The sequence below is a fragment of the Bison bison genome, unplaced genomic scaffold (genome assembly GCF_000754665.1).
Source record: "Bison bison bison isolate TAMUID 2011002044 unplaced genomic scaffold, Bison_UMD1.0 scf7180017864198, whole genome shotgun sequence".
In the NCBI taxonomy this organism is placed as follows: domain Eukaryota; kingdom Metazoa; phylum Chordata; class Mammalia; order Artiodactyla; family Bovidae; genus Bison; species Bison bison.
In genome coordinates this window covers 2,965,669-2,985,291 of record NW_011494770.1, presented here as the reverse complement: position 1 = coordinate 2,985,291, position 19,623 = coordinate 2,965,669, and the positions used below count along the sequence as shown (strand labels likewise).

Genomic DNA, 19,623 nt, shown 5'->3' with positions numbered 1-19,623 from the left:
TCACCACTGAGCCGCCAGGGAAGCCCACTCCTTCTGTAGGTTTCTTAAAAGGATCACGCAAGTGAAAGGACCTTCATGAAGTCTGTGACCTTTCCACCACAGTTTCCGCTTCCCTTCCGACCTCCTAAGCCCAATCAGCAGAGTCGTGTTTTTCCTGTAAGCAGTGACTCAGTGACTCCAGGGACGTGGGAGCCTGTTGTTTGCAGGGGGTCGTATCTGGTCGTTTTCTCCTGTGATCTTCTCTGCAGAAAGAGTTCATGAAGCAGGTCCAGACCAGCGGGGTGCTGATGGTCTTTTCCCAGGCCTGGATTGAGGAACTTTACCACCAGGTTCTTGACAGAAACATGCTCGGAGAAGCCGGCTACTGGGGCAGCCCTGAAGACAACAGCCTCCCCCTCATCACCATGCTGACGGGTCAGTGGCTCCTTGCAGGGCTCCGTGGCGCTCAGGGGTGGGAGGGCTCAGGCTTTGAAACAGCACCCATAAAGCCTCCCTGGCCATTGGTGACAGTTCCCAGGAAGTGTCATGAATTCACCTCACAACAGCTTTCTGTCCTTCTTCCATGTGGGACTCTGCAGGCTCACTGTGCCCCATTATATTAGGAATTAAAAGTGAAAGTCCCTTCAGTTGTGTCCAACTCTTTGCAACCCCATGGTCTGTAGCCCGCCAGACTTCTCTGTCCATGGAATTCTCCAGGCCAGAATACTGGAGTGGGTCACCATTCCCTTCTCTAGGGGATCTTCCCAACCCAGGGATCGAACCCAGGTCTCCCGCATTGCAGGCAGATCCTTTACCATCTGAACCACCAGGGAAGCCTAGATTATGAATTACTTAGCATCTGTGTCCATTGGGATAAAACCGTAGACTTTTTCTGGGGATATGAAGTACTGTCTGGGTGCAAAGCCCAGAGTTATTCCTGGAAGCTCTCACAAAAGATACCCTGTATGATTCAGTGCTCCTGGGAATTTGCCAGCAATGTAAAATAATTGATTTTAAACTTGGCTTCTTCCCCATTTCTTGTCCATATCAGAGATCCTCCCTTACCTTCCCAGCTGTACCAGAGTTAAAAATTATGTAGGAAGAGATAAACTGGAAGATTGGATTGATATGTACACACTACTATATATAAAATAGGTAACTAATAAGGACCTGTGTATAGCACAGGGAACTCTACTCAGTACTCTGTAATGGCATATGTGGGAAATGAATCTAAAAAAGAGTGGCTATATGTATAACTGATTGACTTTGCTGTACAGCAGAAACTAACACAGCATTATGAATCAACTATACTCCAATAAATTTTTCTTAAAAACCATGAAGGGGCAGTTGATTAAAGTTGAATATGGATTTGAACTACATAATAAAATTTTATTAGTGTTAGATTTCTTAACTTAAATGATACTGTATTTATGGGTAAAAGGACTGGATGTTTCCACTTATTCTAAATTGGTTAAGAAGCAATATAGATACATACACAGAGAATTGTGGAATAAATGGGGCAAGGTGAAAGTAACTGGTGAATCTGTGATATGTGTGTGTGATGTCACATCAATAATACATATATCAATAATATGTCTCATACTTAATACATACACTCAAGGAGAGTTCCTTGTACTATTCTTGTAACTTCTGAAATTTGAAATTAAAAGTTACAAAAATATTATATAAGAAAAGAATGCAAGATAGTTGCCCAGAATCTATGTCTTTAGCATCCAGAGTTTTCATTTCTATTAGAGATTTTTGGAAGCAGTATGGGATGCAGTCATAAGGCAACATTTTGGAAAAGCAGCCATTCATGGCTTTACATGGCATAACCACAATGTCAAGTCAAGATCAGGGGTTGCTCAAAAGTTTGGACTGGTTATCAGGAACCTTCATAAATTAGATCTTCAGGCTTGTCCTATATTTGATCTGAGTTCCTAGACTGGTTCCTGATCTGAGTGATCGTCTCATGGCTTCCGCTGATGGTATAAGTAGAGCATGGCCCTACACAGACACCATTTATTTTATTAATTATAATATTTACATCAGTTTGAAAAATAGGAATTCATATTTATGAAGACATTTATGAGACATTTAGTCAGTCTGCTTCTAAGGAATGCTTGTTTTCCATCAGACTCCACAAACTACCTTCAGACCGAGATTACAGTCCTGCCCAGAGCTTCTAAGTGCCTTGGAATTTAGATGAGGATCCTAAACCTGCCAGTCTTAATTTTCAAATGCCATCCTTTCTGCCAAAATTAACCTCTGAATTTCTTCCCTGAACCTTAGTACAAGGAGTCATTTAGTAGATGTAAAAATGATCACATACCAGGCTATTCACAGGAGCCATTTTCATTGGTCATCACTGTTAATCAGCTGTGTCTTTTATAATGGAACAATAAGTTCAATTGCTTCATCCATAGAAAAGTTATCTAGCTTTTGATTAGTGATAGAAAATCAGAAGCTTTTCATAAGAATTCTACAGATTTAGATTCTGTGATTCTTTGTAACAGATTTCAAGTATGAAGTGACAAGTGAATTTGAGCAGCAATTAACCTAGAGCTTAGAAACGTCCATCTGGTCTTCATTTTGTGCAAGGAAAAGCAATAGCAGCAATCTGGTGATCAACGCTGTACTACCTGTGGCCATCCCTTATGTCATGTCGTGTCAGAGTGTTCTGTACAACTGGGGGTTTTAGCACTTGGATAAGCTTTGTGTTACCTGAATTCATCAGTTCATTAGCTAGCACGGAGGAAACAAAACTGTTACATGGCAGTTTCTAGGATGTCATTAGACCATTTGACCATCAGTAAATTAATTCAGTGAAACTAGTCTGTTCCTACTGAGTCGTCAGATATTTCTCACTGCCTTCCCCCCACCCAGTTTTACTGAGATATAACTGACCCATAACACTGTATGAAGAATATGAATACTAAGTCCGATTTCTTCCTTTGCCAGCCTCATGACCTTGGGCAATTTTCTTATTTTGAAAACTTATTTCCTCCTTCATGAAATATCAATAGGAAAAATAATACCTACCCTGCCTGCCAACACAGAGTTGTAGGTCTAATAAACAAAAATGTTAAGTGAAAACACTTTGAAAATGGTACAGTGTTATTAGTAAGGTACTGTGCTTTCCAAGGGCTTCTCTAATAGCTCAGTTGGTAAAGAATCCACCTGCAATGCAGGAGACCCCGGTTCGATTCCTGGGTTGGGAAGATCCTCTGGACAAGGGATAGGCTATCCCCTCCAGTATTCTTGGGCTTCCCTTGTGGTGGGTGCTTTCCAATCAGGTTATATGATAATCTTACCAAAGAGACGTATTCTCCTCTTAATTCTTATGAGGAAGTACTGAAAGATCCATGTTGGAGTAACCTGGTACATATAAAATGTGGGAATAATGCCTTGGTTTGGAATAAAAGGGAGTATTCAAAGGTCAAAATATTCTAAATCAATAGATTTTCTAACAGAGATAGCAGAATTTATCTTTATTTTTTCAAAGAAAAAATATGCATCAGTCTAACAGAAGAAAGCTCTAGCAATGAAAGAAAACTGTACTGAATGGATAAAACAAAAATTTTTAACATTCTGATAACAGGTTGTTATATACTTGGTACATAATGAATCCCATGGCTATTCATTGGGGGAAAAAGTGAATATTGTGGTAGCTGTTTTTGACTACAGTGTTCTTTAAAAAGGAGGGGAAACACCTTGCCCTTTTTCCTTGACAGATATCGATGGCTTAGAGAGCAGTGCAATTGGAGGGCAGCTGATGGCCTCAGCTTCGATGGAGTCTCCTTTCACCCAGGGCAGGAGAATTGATGACTCCACGGTGGCAGGTAGTGACTTGGGTCTTGGGTTTATGAATATGCATCCATTGTGTGTGTTATCATCTATTAAGTTATTATGCGGCAGCTTTTTGTGCTGACATAAATGAATTAAGATTTTTGCCTTGGCAGGAAAATACCTGATAGAAGTTACTGGCATCACCCAGCTGCTGATGCCACATTCATTATTTATAAGCATAAACTGAAACAGTCTGATATCCATTCCATTGTATTTCCTGTAGTAAAATTGCATACACCTCAGTAATGCTAATGGGATGGCCAGAGAATCCCATGGCATTCATCACCAGGTCATTTTTGCCTCTGGAAGGTAACCCACGCCCCTTCACATTTTAGGTGTGGCATTTGCTCGCTATATTCTGATTGGCTGCTGGAAGAACTTGATCGACACTTTATCAACCCCCCTGACGGGCCGAATGGCCGGCAGCTCCAAAGGGCTGGCCTTCATCTTGGGAGCTGAAGGCATCAAAGAACAGAACCAAAAAGAACGCGATGCTATCTGCATGAGCCTCGATGGGCTGCGGAAAGCCGCGCGTCTGAGCTGCGCTCTAGGTAAGGCAAGGTAGAGTATTCCTGACCCGTGGCCCAAGGGGTGTCCCTGAGGAATGCGTTATGAGTGGCCCTGGTGGACAAGTCTTTTAGAAGTAGTTTTGCCAGATGAACGGCTAGAGAATAAACTCAGTTAAAGGGTGATTTGTTTGTTTTCTCTAAAGGAGTTGCAGCCAACTGTGCTTCGGCCCTCGCCCAGATGGCAGCTGCCTCCTGTGTCCAGGAGGAGAAAGAGGAAAAGGAAACCCAGGAACCCAGTGATGCCATAGCACAAGGTAGCGACAGGAAGGCCAGAATCCACCTGGAACCTCATGTGAGGTCTGCTCACACAAGCAGACACGTTCCTCCCTGTTGCGTATGTGATACACGGCACATTGTATACACCACTGATGACGAGACCCTGCCCGACCACAGACTTAAGTCTGTTTTATGGGCTGATCCTCCAGATGCTCAGTAGATCCCTGTGAAGATAGGAGATATACTGGCCCCTGGTGACTAAGAAAGTACATGTGGCTGCTAGCCAGAGGCCCCTCAACTCAGCTCTTCACACCTCTGGTGTTCTCTGACCACTGGCTTTGGAACTTCCTAGGGGTGCACATTTGAGGACCCCTCAGGCTACAGGGGGAGGGCAGAAGGGCCTGTGTTCTGAAGCAGGGATCACACTGATGGAAGAATCCCGAGAGGAGGCTCAGGGTTTTCTTGTTGGAGAAAACCCAAGCTTTGTGAACTGAGGAAAGAGTTGATTTTTAACTTGATAAAATCAGTTCATCGATGAAGCAGATGGTTATCTAGATAAGAGAATAGCCTGTCTCATAGGAATGGAAGATGAATGGCAGGCAGCAAACGAGTTAAAATTGGGAGCTTGGGCCGACTTGTGCTAACATTGTATCAGGTGCAAAAAATAAGTAGTCACAGAAAGAGTTGGCATCTTTTTAGCTGAGAAAATACAGGTTAGGTTGGTGTTCCTAGAACTTGAGTAAAAGAGACCCATGTGAAAGCAGACCAACTCTCATACATCCCCACTGTTAACAGCAAAAGGGTATCACACTTGCACTAAAAATGTACAACTATAAGTTACATAAAAGCACTTAAAGATCTCCAAAACCTATTAAACCACAGCTAATATTTGAATTATAGACAAAAAATTAAATCAGTATCACATCCAGGAGACAAATGAGGCTTTACTAAAAATCAGTTTGCCCCTTACAGTAGGAGCATGGTTTGGCTTCCTCTGAAGTGAGCATGCTGTGTTTCTGGGTTCTGGACTCGATTATCCCACTAGACCCATCTTCCAATGACTGGACAGCTTGGTTCATGGAGGATGCTCTCATTTGTCCCTGCCTTGGCATTTTGCATAATTGACATTTTCAGTCACCTTCTACATCTTTCTCACGCATTATCTACAATTTTAAAAGTATTATTTGAAGATCACAAGAATAAATGTAAACTCTGGGAGTAAAATATGGGCATTTTCAGTTATAAAGCAGTCATCATGGTACTCAGAGTGTACAAGATGGTCATCATTGTGAACACCTAACAGTAAATAAACCTCAGAGAGGACTTGCTGACTGCCAGGAATTCTTTCTTATTTTCAGTATGAGTATACAGGGCCAGAGGATGGGTCTGGGCACAGACGGCTTTAGCTGGGATTGGCACTCAAAGCCCATCCTCGCTGCTGTGACTGACCCAGATCCCAGCTTGAATCCATCCACTTCTGAAACCACAGAGCTGGTGTCACCAGTGTCTGTGGGCCTGTGGGCCTGTGGGCTGGGTAGTTTGCATGATGAGCCTCGGGGATGTGTCACTGAAGATTTCACTGCCAGTGACCTCTAGTGACATCTCCAGTTTCCTGTTGCCCTTGCACAAGCACACGTTCTCTCCTTTCCCTCCATTCTCACTCCCCTTCTGTCTCCCTTACTTGGACGGTACTGTAATGAATGTCTTTCTGGTGCAGTGAAACTAAAAGTGGAGCAGAAGCTGGAGCAGATCGGGAAGCTGCAGGGGGTGTGGCTGCACACAGCCCACGTCCTGTGCATGGACGCCATCCTCAGTGTCGGCCTGGAGATGGGCAGTCACAACCCCGACTGCTGGCCACACGTGTTCAGGTGCGCAATGGGGTCCCCGCCCTGCAGGCCTGCCACCTGCCTGCCACGGGGGTGGGGAAGGGGGTGCTGTGCGGAAGAAGTAGACTTCCATGCCTGCCAGCACTTCAGTGGTGCTCAGTCACTAAGTCATGTTCGGCTCTTTGCAACCCCATGGACTGTAGCCCACCAGGCTACTCTGTCCATGGGATTTCCCAGGCAAGAATGCAGTAGTGCCATGCCTTCCTCCAGGGGATCTTCCTGGCCCAAGGATCAAACCCATGTCTCATGCATTGGCAGGCGGACTCTTTACCACTGAGCCACCAGGGAATGCCCTGTAGATTACAGTAAGTCACAGAGTTTGGATAAACGCTAAATGAGAGATTAAAAAGAGAAGAGGGAATAAGGGCCTAACTGAATATATATGTTGAAGAACACAGTGACAGAACTGAATTTAGGAAACAGTGAATTATCACTTGACATTGTCTGAGAGGCAGATATGTTGTCCCAGGGAAGAAAAACTGATTCTTAAACAGAGTCTGGTAAAAGACCACATAAGTTAGGTGAATAAGGCATATATAAAAGCTGGTCATGTGTCAGTAACATAACATTCCTGTATGTTTAGTAATGTCTTTACTGAAAGGACTTTTGATAAATTACATGGATACGTAATAAATACAACTTTTAATTTAGCTAGACAAAGAAAAAAATGGAGTAGCCTTTTGTGCCAAAATTGGCCAAAAGTTTGGCTCTTAGCTTTATAGTATCAAAATAAAAGAACCTCCCGTGACACCTGTAAAATAAAAGCAAAGGAAGAGCACTACAGTCCTCCCACAACCAAGAAGAAAACCCTTCCTCCTCCAGCACTGGCAATCAGCCAGACCTGAGACAAAGGAAGGACCACCATCCCCCAGCAGCAGGCACAGGGCGGCTGCCCGCCTTCTTACCCTTCTCCTCGGCATATATCCGCCGTCTCCAAGCTCAGTTCTGGCCAAGCAGCGGAGGGGCGCTCAGTAGCAGAATGACAGCCCCACGGCCAGGCTCAGGTGTCTTGCCTAGGGCAGTGGCCTAACCTAGGTTCTGTTTATCATCCTCAAAGAAAATCCAGCCTTGAGTGAGTTTGGTTGACTTTCAAAGATCCTTCTAGGGTTGAGAAGCCCACAGGAGGCTTTTGTGGAGAGGAGCGTGTGAAAGGGCCAGGATGAATTGGTGTGCAGCACAGTGGGTTCTACTGTGGGGGCTGGTGACCAGATGTTCTCCATTGCTTTCACAAGCAAACAGGGAAAAGATTTAACTTGTACCCGAGCGATTTATTTGGATCAAAAAACTGGCCCAATTATGAAACATCAGAGTAGATTATCCAAAGTAGTCTTTCCTAGTAGCTAGACTTATCCTAGGATGAGGGGTCTCCAGTCCCAGGTCCTGTCGAGGAACAGTTTGTTTGGAAGCTGAAGATTGTACTACATTGTGTCTTTTCTCTGAGTTGACTGTGATCAGGTGACTACTCCACTCCAGTAGGGGTTACATGGAGTTGTCAGGACCGAGTGGGACAAAGCTGGGCGGAATCCCTGAAATGAGGGCCCACTGTGGCCAGAGAGCCAGTCCACCATATGCATATTCATTCTGGGATCTCAGAGAAAGGAGATGTTTCCCAAATCCTAGAGCACAAGACAGAGAGGGAAGAGGACCTTTTGGGAAAATGCATTCAAACAGCCAAAGTCCTGATAAGCCAGTATCTGGACAGGACAGACTGAGATGAACAGAGTTTTGTTCCCATACTTTCCCGGAGGAATCCCCCCAACTCCCACCTCCATCTCCAGGCTGTGTGGTCCAACTCAAAATAAATGTATATAGTGAGGAGAGAGGGAGCGGGGAGGGGGGAGGAACGCGGCCTTCGCTGGAGGAGGGCAGTGATTCAGGAGGGCCGTGAGGCTGGCCCAGCTCCTCCGTATCTCCTTGTGGGGTTGACCATGCTGGCCTGGCTGGCTGCAACTCAGCAGCTGCTTATGTGTGACTCTCTGCAGGGTGTGCGAGTACGTGGGCACCTTGGAACACACCCACTTCAGCGATGGCACCTCTCAGCCCCCGCTGACCATCAGCCAGCCCCAGAAGGCCCCCAGAGGCGGACTCCTTGGGGACCTGGAGAGTGAGGGCTCACCCCAGGAGCAGAGCCTAGAGCAGGAGAGCTCTCTGAGCGCGGCCCCCGTCATCCAACCGCTCTCCATCCAGGAGCTCGTCCGAGAAGGCAGCCGAGGCCGGGCCTCTGACTTCCGTGGGGGCAGCCTCATGACAGGCAGCAGTGCCGCCAAGGTGGTGCTCACGCTCTCCACGCAGGCTGACAGGTGCGTGCCATTCCCAACACACCCGGGGCGGAGCGGGGAATGGAAGGCTCCTCTGCTCCCTTTCCCTGCTCCCCTCCCCTTCCCCTTCTCTCCCCCTGCCCCCCAGAGCACCCTTCCCCTGCTGACCACACTGCATCCTTCTCTTCTGCTCCAAAATCATTCCCAGGACAACTTGATTTGTTAGCCAGTCATGGAAGCCTCTTGTAATTTTTTTCAAGCCCACTTCTGTCTCACACTCAGTATGAACTCTTGTTTAGTGACGATGGCTGGAGGCTTTTGAGCAGAGAGCAGGCTACCCAGGGCAAAGGTTCTGCACCTACTCTGTGTCCACAGGCAGCTTCCTCTCCGTGGGCCCTGATTTCTCATAGCAAAATACAGTCATAAAGTAATTCATAGGGTAGCCATAAGGTTCAATTAATAAGTTTGAAGCATTTAGAACAGAGCTTGGCAAATAGTAAATGTTCACTATTTTTGATGGTAATATTTTAAAATCGTATACCCAAGAGTATGATCTATTCTAAATTGACGCCCAGCAACCACGTTAAGGTGAAGAGGGAGAAATCAGCAGGCATCCCAGCTGTTTAGTGGCCCTTCTTGATGTGGAGAGTGCTTTGGTCACCTTCACCTGGGGCCCACCCCACTCCACTCCCCATGCTTGGTAGTTGTACCCCAGACCACCCAGTACGGGTGCAGTGAGGCTCACACGGGAGTGCAGAGAGATGTAGGAAGAGCGTTGCTGGCTGGGCTCAGAAACCCGAATTCGTTCCTGGCTTTGATATCATCCAACTGGAAAGTCGTGTCTGTGTAAATAGTTGCACTGAGACTCAGTTTCTTCATCCACTAACTCAGAACAATAATCCCTTTTTCCTGTTTAACCATTAAGGTGGCTTTGAAAGTGTTTTGGAATCTGGAAAGTGGTATACAGGTGTCAGGTGGGATGTAATATTCTTCCCACTAGCAAAGAAGAAAAAGAAATGACTAATGAGATCTAGAAACCAAATGGTATTGAAATTGCAAGCCACAAGAAAGATGTATTTGTTTCAATAATTTACCCATCTTAAAACCGTGTGCCTCATGTCACCTCTTCAGGGCCTTGTTATTCAACTTCTGTTGGAGACACTCCCTTTCACAGCACATGGCAGCCCGAGGGCTGCTTGCCCGTCTGGTGTCATCATGGATTTGGAGATTGGGCATTGGGTTGACCCCAGAGCAGAGGGAGGTTGACTCGCCTCATTCCTCAAGTGCCACATAGACTGGTGTTTGGTCCATCATTCCGAGGTCCAGTGAGCCTCTGGATCCTCCTGTGAGCCCTGCTGCCTGCATTCCCTTCCTTCTCCCTAACTCCTTCTAGAAATGTCTGTGCCCAACAGAGTGGAAAACAAGAAACTGCAAGGTCCATCATGTTAGGGAATATTCATTATTGCAGTAAATGCTTGAGCGTTATCATGTCCCAAGGCTCTGGGTATATGAGTCAGAGGAGTAAGAAGGTCATTTCCTGCCCCAGGGGACGTACAGATCAAGTTGACCCTGCTTCTGAATCCTCCTCTGGGCCAAGTCCAACATTATACTCATCAGTTGAAGCCCAACAAAAGCCTTGATTAATTTACTGGGATTTTCTTTACTATAGTTTATGAAATCGAAGTTAATTGTGAGGATTCCATTCCCAGTTGTTAAGCCTCTGTGAGTGATGCTTTGCCATCTTTCAACTTCTTGCCAAACATTTAATGAGTGCTCATCTCAGCTATGCCATGGGGCTACAAAGATTTTTTTTTTCTTTAGGATGGTCTGTGCCCCTCAGATTAAAATCTTGTAATTATTGCAGACTTGTACTCAGTAATAATAGATACAACAATACCATACATTTCTTTATAGTGTTTACACAGCATTTTTATTAATCACATTTAAGAAAATTACCATAATCATTCTGCATAAAGACTTTGCTGAATTGTTTCTAAGTAACAAGTCTTTTTCTTTCATCCAGGCTCTTTGAAGATGCTACAGATAAACTGAACCTCATGGCTCTGGGAGGTTTTCTTTACCAGCTGAAGAAAGCATCGCAGTCCCAGCTTTTCCATTCTGTTACGGAAACAGTTGATTACTCACTGGCGATGCCAGGTAATTCTTTCCCTGCAGAAACTGTGCCATGAAGCTAGCAGCAAACAACCCAGATCTCTGATGCCAACAGCCTGCCTGAAGACTTGAACCCCCATTCCTTTCATACACGGTCACCCTGGCTAAGTTCAAGAGCAGATTTGTCGTGTAGAGTTGAGACATGATCTGTGTGGGTGGTGCTTGTAGGGGGTTGGTTATTATCCGTTGTGAATGGAAATGCTGCAGCCGCCACAGTTGCAGGTATTATCACTGTTGTTCTGCTAAGTTTTGCTTGTGACGTAGAAATGGTGTGGCAACTCCGTGTAGTTAGCTTCACATGCAGGTAGGAACTTTTCTCCGTATCACAAAGCACACACCTGCCTTAGTCCAGCCAACTTGCAGAAGCAGCTTCTAATTCCAGAAGGGCCTGGGAGAGAAAAATGGAACACTCCACAGAAGCCTCAAGGCCGCTCTTAGAAAACCTGCCCCAGGGGCATGTTGCTTTAATGGTGGGTCAGAATCACTGGGCTTCCCAGGTGGCTCAGTGGGAAAGACTCCACGTGCCAAGCAGGAGATGCAGTTTCGATCTCTGAGTCAGGAAGATCCCTTGGAGAAGAATGGCAACCCACCCCAATATTCTCGTCTGTGAAATCCCATGGACAGAGGAACCTGGCGGGCTACAGTCCATTGGGTCGCAGAGAGTCAGGACACAACTTAGAGACTAAATAACAACAGAATCACAGTCTTCATGTATGTTACAAGGTGAACACCCTCTGGAAGGCCAACATGTGGGAGAGTGGGTAGAGTTGTATTGAATCGCCCATGAGTAGGTCCCAAGTGAGTGGCGGGTTTTGCTCACAAATGCACTGTCCATCTACAGCCAGGTTGTGCTGTTAACAGTGAGTACCTTGTTCCCAGAAATTCAGGCAGAGGCACAGAGCCATGTGCCAGGATCACACTGTGGTGGCAGGTTGAAGGGCACAGCCTCTGAGGTCCTTCCAACCATTAGGAATGTTGACTCTTACTGCAGATTCTAATTTGAGAACCACAGTGCTTTCCTGTGAGTTTTTAATAGACTTTAAAACCTTAGTTATATAAAGCCAACTTTCCAGACCCAGCCAACTGCTAGAGAATCTCTGAGCCCAGGGGCAACCTTCAAAGTATTTTGCATGGAGAAATCAGCAGATTCTGAGCTTACAAAAAAAAAACTGTGAGGGGCAAGAAGCAGCAGCAGACCTGGGAAGAGGATCAAATCAATCAGATCCAAGTTAAAATGCTGCCTTCACCGCTTACCAGCTGTCAATTTAGGCAAGTCAGTTCACCTTTCTGATCCTCAGTTTTCTAATCTCTACGTAGCAATAGTTGCATTTACTTCTTAAGGTTTGCTTTTAAAATTAAAGTGATCACAGACAGAGAACAGACTTGTGGTTGCCAAGGGGGAAGAGAGGTGCAGGAGAGATGGATGGGGAGTTTGGGGTTAGCAGATGCAAACTATTATATATAAGATAAGCAACAAAGTCCTATAGCATAGGGAACTATATTCAATACCCTGTAATAAACTATTGGAAAATAATATTTTAAACATATACATATGTGTATATATATGTATACCTGAATTACCTTGCTGTAAAAATCACTGCAGATGGTGATTACAGCCATGAAATTAAGACACTTACTCCTTGGAAGGAAAGTTATGACCAACCTAGATAGCATATTCAAAAGCAGAGACATTACTTTGCCAACAAAGGTCCATCTAGTCAAGGCTATGGTTTTTCCAGTGGTCATGTATGGATGTGAGAGTTGGACTGTGAAGAAAGCTGAGCACCAAAGAATTGATGCTTTTGAACTGTGGTGTTGGAGAAGACTCTTAAGAGTCCCTTGGACTGCAAGGAGATCGGTCTTGGGTGTTCTTTGGAAGGAATGATGCTAAAGCTGAAACTCCAGTACTTTGGCCACCTCATGCGAAGAGTTGACTCATTGGAAAAGACTCTGATGCTGGGAGGGATTGGGGGCAGGAGGAAAAGGGGACGACAGAGGATGAGATGGTTGGATGGCATTACCAACTCGATGGACGTGAGTTTGAGTGAACTCCGGGAGTTGGTGATGGACAGGGAGGCCTGGAGTGCTGCAGTTCATTGGATCGCAAAGAGTCGGACACGACTGAGCAGTGACTGAACTGAACTGAACTGACAGTAGAAATTGATGCATTGTAAATTAACTATACTTCAATAAAATAAAAGTGATTAAAGACACAAAGAACCAACACAATGTCTCATGCAGGGTAAACATTCAGTAAATGTCAGTGATTTTTGTTACTGTCATTTTGAAGTTTGTTTGATATGGCCAGGCTAATTAGAAAGGCATATTCTGGTTGGTAGAGGCTGATTGTGATCAGCATTTTGTGGGCATTGCGGGAAGAGCAGGAGGACATGAGCAAGAAGAGTGAAGAAGACTAAGGTGGCAAAGTAGTAGCAAGAAATCAGAGCAAGCAAGAATTGTACAGAAGCAAGACAAAGCAGGTTAGATCGCATGTTACTGGTAGCAAAGGGGCCTGACCTGCTTGGCAGGGGCTTCAGAGGTGCTGTTAAGGGCTGACAAAGTGGACAGCGGCTGTGAATGATGGGACGATAACTGCAGCCACTGTTGCTAAGAGTGGAGGGCAGGTAGTCTGTGCCAGGCCTGTGCTGAAAGGTTGTTGTTGAATCACGCGAATACACCGGGATTCTTGGACCCCGGAGGAGAAGAATTCAATCCGGGGCCAGAGACAAGGTTTGATCGCTCAGAGCTTTTGTGTAATAAAGTTTCATTAAAGTATAAAGGAGATAGAGAAAGCTTCTGACATAGGCATCAGAAGGGGGCAGAAAGAGTACCCCCCTGCTAGTCTTCAGCTGGATGTTATATAGTCATTAGCAGTCTGTTAATGAAAGAAAGGAATGTCTTAAAATTCAGAATGGCACCAGGCCCCTCACCCATAAGATGCATTTTGGGATAATCTTGGCGCCAAATGGTTTATCCTGGGCCATAAAATGATTAACTTGAATCTTGAAGAAGGGCAGACCACCATACAAATAGTTTCATTTACATAGATTAGGGGAACAATATCCATACTGGTTTGTCAAGTAGGTTCTGGGCCAAGAGGCGGAACCGACTTGGAGACAGAGTTTGGGGTCAAGGCATAGTACATTAGCATAGCTTAAGACGAACATTTCCATAAGAAAAAGGCATTGGTTATCTCTAGGCGAAACCAGGTGTCATTATGGCAACACAGTATTTTGAGAGAAACCTCCCTTTAAATTTGTATAGAGAAGGAAAAAATATTGCTAGTTTGTTTCCTCCTGCCGCTTAAGAGAGATAAAAATGTCTGACACTTGGAGGCTATTTCCTCCATTTGGAGACCCCTGGCCTTCCTGCCTGTTACCCTCTCAGTGCTGAGTACTTTTGAGTATTGGTCATATTTCATCCTTGAAGTAACTTTAAGGAGAAGGCACTGTTATCCCACTTTTACAATGAGAAACCGTGAATTAGGTAAACTTCCAGTCTATGGTAACCCAACTGTTAAATGATGGAGCCAAGATTTGGGCCTGGGCAGCCGATACCCTAACCTTTCTATTGATACTTAACCACATCATTCCTCCTTATCACAAGTATTGTTCACACTTGTCACAGCAGGCACTAGGGATGCTGTAGTGAGCAGATGGGTGGGCTCTGACCTTGTCGACCCAACTCCTGTTCATGCTTGAATCCGGGCTCCTTTCCTATCTTGGCAAATTCACACCAAATAATCCTACTTATCAACTGTGACTCTTTGATTTTCATCCTCTAGCCATGCTTAGACAGGTCAAACTATTTCTGAGTTTGGGATTGATGGCTTTTATGGTCTTGCCTTCTTGTAGGAGAAGTGAAGTCTACCCAAGACCGCAAAAGTGCCCTCCACCTGTTCCGCCTCGGGGATGCCATGCTAAGGATCGTGCGGAGCAAATCAAGGCCCCTGCTCCACGTGATGCGCTGCTGGAGCCTCGTGGCCCCACACCTGGTAGAGGTGAGCGCCCTGAAAGTGGGAGGCCTGGGGACTCCAGGCAGGGTGGGGACAAAGGCAGTGTGGCCACATTGCCTGGTTACAAGCATCATCATTCTCTGATTACACCCCATGGCTCCTATCAGCCCAATGGTGGCACTGCCCTGGTCTCACTCTGACCCTTCTTTATACTTATGTGACTTAGCTGGGCACCTCATACAGCCAGTTTCTTATTCTTTATGGTCTGCTACCAGCCTTAGTCTGGCAATTCTTTTTTGTACGCGAACATAACAATGTCTTTTGTTCCTGCTGGGCTCCCCTTTCTAATAGCTAAATATATTCCCTCTACATAGAGGAACCATACATCCTGGTTTTCTCAACTGAATTAACACTCCTAGGACCTCTTTGACTTTCCAAAGGAAAGCAGTTTATATGATAAATTATATGGTAATCTAAATATCCATCTAAATATCTCAATACATGGTGACTGGCTACTTCTAAGTTGATGGGGAAATTGTTGCCCTGTTTGACAGTGGTAACTAGTCTGTATAGCCCTTTAGCACTTAATCTGGTAGAGCTATGCCATAGCTCATCTGGTCTCTCTTCTAGCCAACTAGCCCTGGCTTGTTCTTGTGGAATTCTTAGGATTCCAAAGGAAAGCAAGAGGGCAATTCCAAATCAGAATTATTTATTCAGTCCTTTACTTATATAATGCTTGTTATTATATAATATCAAATATTATATAAACAAAGCAAGTCACACATCCAAGCCCAGAGTCACTGTGGGAGAGGACTACTAAAGGACACAGATACAATGATGTGAGTCAATTAATTCACTATTGGTGCAGTCACCCCACATCCCGAGGGACAAATGACTCATCTGATCTTCATATGTTTGAAGCACAGCTAGCAAGGATACCATGGGCAGTTTCCAGACAAGGTTCCAGTGTATTTAGTCAGCGTGTTCTATACTGCCCCCCAAAAAATGTCACATTACTGGGAAAAAGAAAAAGAAGAAGAAATTATTGTACTGTGTGTGTGTTAGTCACTCAGTCATGCCTCTTTGCAACCCTATGGACTGTAGCCTGCCACACTCCTCTCTCCTGGGATTCTCCAGGCAAGAATTCTGGAGTGGGTTGCCGTGTTCTCCTCCCGGGGATCTTCCCAGGAATTGAACCCCGGTCTCCTGCATTGCAGACAGACTCTTGATGGTCTGAGCCACCAGGGAAGCCTGGTTATTAGAAAATCTTAATTTTCTAGAAACTTCAAAGTGAAACTGAAGATGTGTCTGATCAGTTGGTTAAATTATTTAAAGTGCAGTTTAATGTGCTGTTCACTGATACTTACCCTTGAAATCTTTTACTTTAGCAGAGTTGCTGCTTCCACTTCCCTCCAGGAAGGTGGGTTAGGAAAACCTTCAGGAACCAGGTTCTTAGTTGCCCAAAGTCCTGAGGGTGTTCGACTCTCTTGTGAATTTTGCAGGCTGCCTGCCATAAGGAAAGACACGTGTCTCAGAAGGCGGTTTCCTTCATCCATGACATACTGACGGAGGTTCTCACGGACTGGAATGAGCCACCTCATTTCCACTTTAACGAAGCTCTCTTCCGACCGTTCGAGCGTATCATGCAGCTGGAGTTGTGTGACGAGGACGTCCAAGACCAGGTCAGCGTGTCGCCGTCACAGCCCCGCTGTCTTTGCCATAGCCTGCCGGCCCTCACTGAGCAAACGGGCAGGACTGCTGTGTGAGCGCTGCAGATTTCCTCTTTCCAGCACTGTAAGCCTGTGTGAAATCAGGGACCAGCAGAGGTTAAGTAGTTTAGCTAAGGATATATGATTAGTGATTGGTGGAGCTTGGATTTGAACAAGGCACCCTGGCTATACGAGTCTGTGCTCTCATACCCACACTGTACTCTTAACCACGGTCCTGCCCTCTACGGAAAGACAAATGGTGAAGAAACTAGAGACTTCGTATCTTTCTTATGATGATGATCTAAGAATACAGATCCTCTGTCTCTGAAATCTACTAAAAATGTTAAATAAGGGCTAAGCTTTTTATTTTAAATATACTGACACACAGGCAAGAAAGTAAGGAATATTAAGATGCCCAAAACTAAGTAACAGTGGGAAGCCAGAGAAGCAGAGCTCTGAGACTGGATTGGCCATGAGCAAACTGACCATCAGGTAAAGCTAAATGTCTGCCTTCAGTCAAAAATAATTGACTCATTAGGAAATAACATGTCATGAATACAGAAAGAAAAGCAAACAATAAAAATAGACATATACACCCTCTCCAGCTCCCCACCAGGGATCCAGATATTGCTGTTATCAGAGACTGACTTTAAAATAACTGTGTTTATTAAAATTCTAAATAATCATTTAGAACAGGAGAGATTTTGGCTATGGTGGCATAAAGAAGTTAGCAGATCCTCTCCATAAAAATTTAGTCTACAAAAATAAAAAATTGTCAAAGGCATCCATTGCAGGGCTCTTGAAATTGACCACAGGCAGATGACAAATTGAGTAGCATTTATGCTGAAAAATAGTTCTTGCCAGAACTTTGGTTAAGGACAGTGGGAGCCTGTGAACTTCTTAGTGAAGGTGGAAGTCATCACTTACAAGCTAATGATAAGAATAGTAATTTGACCAGTGTAGGCTGACTGGGAAAATCAGCCTTTCTGCTTAAGAGACAGACTCGATTTGAAGAAGACTACTGGTTTGTCCACTAGAAAATATAGATTTGGTAGGAAATGAGCAATAGAATACTACAGTGTTGCTGGCCTAAGGCTGCAATGGTGAACCAGTAACAAACGTAACATGAGATTCCAGAAACCAGAGATTTCATAGAAGGACAAGGTAAATTCCTTATGCATCTCTAGCTGACTGAAATATGGACGTATATAGGATAGACCGTCTAAATCCCATCAGAAAGCAAAACACCAGAGAGAGTTATAAACTGGCTGAACTTTGAATATTCTCCCCAGCTGATTGGCAGAGGGCAGTCTCCTTAAAGGCTCAAAGTATTTGAGCGAAGTCTCTGCCTACTTAATCAGCTTATGACTAACCTATGCAGACATGAAGACAGCACTAGAAAGTCAGGCTGAAAAATAAAAATAAAGAAATTTAGTAGAGATACCAGTGCCTCACACCATGGGAAGAGCAGAGATAGGGTCTATAGTATAAGCCTGAGCAGTTTAGTATAAAAAAAAAAAAAAAAACAAGAATAAATCAGAATCCAGCATTGCTATAATATCTAAAATGTCCAATGTTCAGCAAAAAAAGTATGAGATATTCAAAGAAATAAGAAACAGTGATGTATACTCGGGGGTTGGGGGGAAGGGTGGACAATAGAAACTGCCTTAGAGTGAGACCAGATGTTGTATTAAGCTAAAACCAGGATTATTTAGATCCAAAATTCTGATTTGGAGTGGGAAGAGAGACAGACACAGGATCTAGAAGAGGTGGTGACCCTTACCAATGATACGTTCATGGTAGAAATTATAGAATATTTAGCCAAAGAAGTTCAGCACATGTGATGGGAAGAGGGCTCTGTTTAGTGTGTCCTGGCTGTGGCTTGGAATGTTGAATTAGGGGGCAGAGACTTTGGAGCAGCTACTATAAGTATGTTCAAAGCATTATGTTCAAAGATGACAGTGTCTGAAAAATAGAGAATCTACATAGAGAAATGGAAACAGAACGAATACAAATTCTAGAGTTGACAACAACACATGAAAAATCCACTAAATAGGCTTATCAGCAATATGTGAAATGGTAGAAGAAAGAATCAGAATCAGCAAGATTGGTGTAACAGCTCAAAAATCAGTCGTGTATCTTTTCAGTAGAATAAAGGATTAAAACCCTATGGTTTTATCCATCACTCATTTTAAATGAAAAACTTTCAAGAAATGAGGAATAGAAAGGAGTTCACTACTTGGATGAAAGGAGTATTTGAGAATCGAATACCAAACTTCACACAATGGTCAACTGAATGCTTTTTCCCAATAACTGGGAACAAAGCAAAGATTTCCACCTTTACCAATTCTGTTCAACATTATAAATTTTACTCACTGTACCGAAAAATTAATGCCATCCAGTTTTTGAAAAACAAAATTGTCTTAGTTCATAGACAACATAGTCTTATAAATAGAAAATCCTAAGGAATTTATTTTTTAAATTACTAGAATTATAGTGAGTTTAGGTTACTGGATATAAAAACAACACATTAAAGTCACTTGCATTCCCATATCCAAGATGTAAGTTATCAAAAATTGAAATTGAGAACAATTCCCTTTACAAGAGCATCACAAATAAAATATTTACGAATTTAGCAAAAGATGTTAAATACCTGTATGCTGAAAGCTACAAAATATTGCTGAGAAAAAAAAAAAAAGAATATTCAAACAAATTATGAGAGATGCTACATTTATGGATTGAAAGACAGTATTTTTATTTATTTTTTTTATTTTTTATTTTTGAAAGACAGTATTTTTAAATAGCAGATTTCCCCAAGTTGATATATAGATTCAGTACAATTCCTATCAAAATCTCAGCAGACTTTTTTGAAGAAATTGGGAAGTTTATATGCAAGTTCAAAGGATCTAGAATACAGAAAACACATTTGAAAAAGAACAGTGAATCTGGAGAATTTACACTACCCAATTTCAAAACTTGAGGAATCTACACCGTGGAATATTGGTGTAAGGATAGACTTATTGATCAGGG

General features: G+C 43.8%; 1 protein-coding gene across 1 annotated transcript in view; it reads left to right on the top strand.

Moving 5' to 3' along the window:
- KIAA1244 (KIAA1244 ortholog) overlaps positions 1-19,623 on the top strand; it is a 176,986-nt gene that overhangs the window by 118,362 nt on the left and 39,001 nt on the right. The window contains exons 15-23 of the mRNA XM_010844224.1: positions 249-414; positions 3,714-3,821; positions 4,164-4,379; positions 4,541-4,651; positions 6,331-6,481; positions 8,482-8,799; positions 10,781-10,914; positions 14,784-14,929; positions 16,387-16,566. Coding sequence (XP_010842526.1) covers positions 249-414; positions 3,714-3,821; positions 4,164-4,379; positions 4,541-4,651; positions 6,331-6,481; positions 8,482-8,799; positions 10,781-10,914; positions 14,784-14,929; positions 16,387-16,566 — 1,530 coding nt within the window. The remainder of the gene's footprint in view (positions 1-248; positions 415-3,713; positions 3,822-4,163; positions 4,380-4,540; positions 4,652-6,330; positions 6,482-8,481; positions 8,800-10,780; positions 10,915-14,783; positions 14,930-16,386; positions 16,567-19,623) is intronic.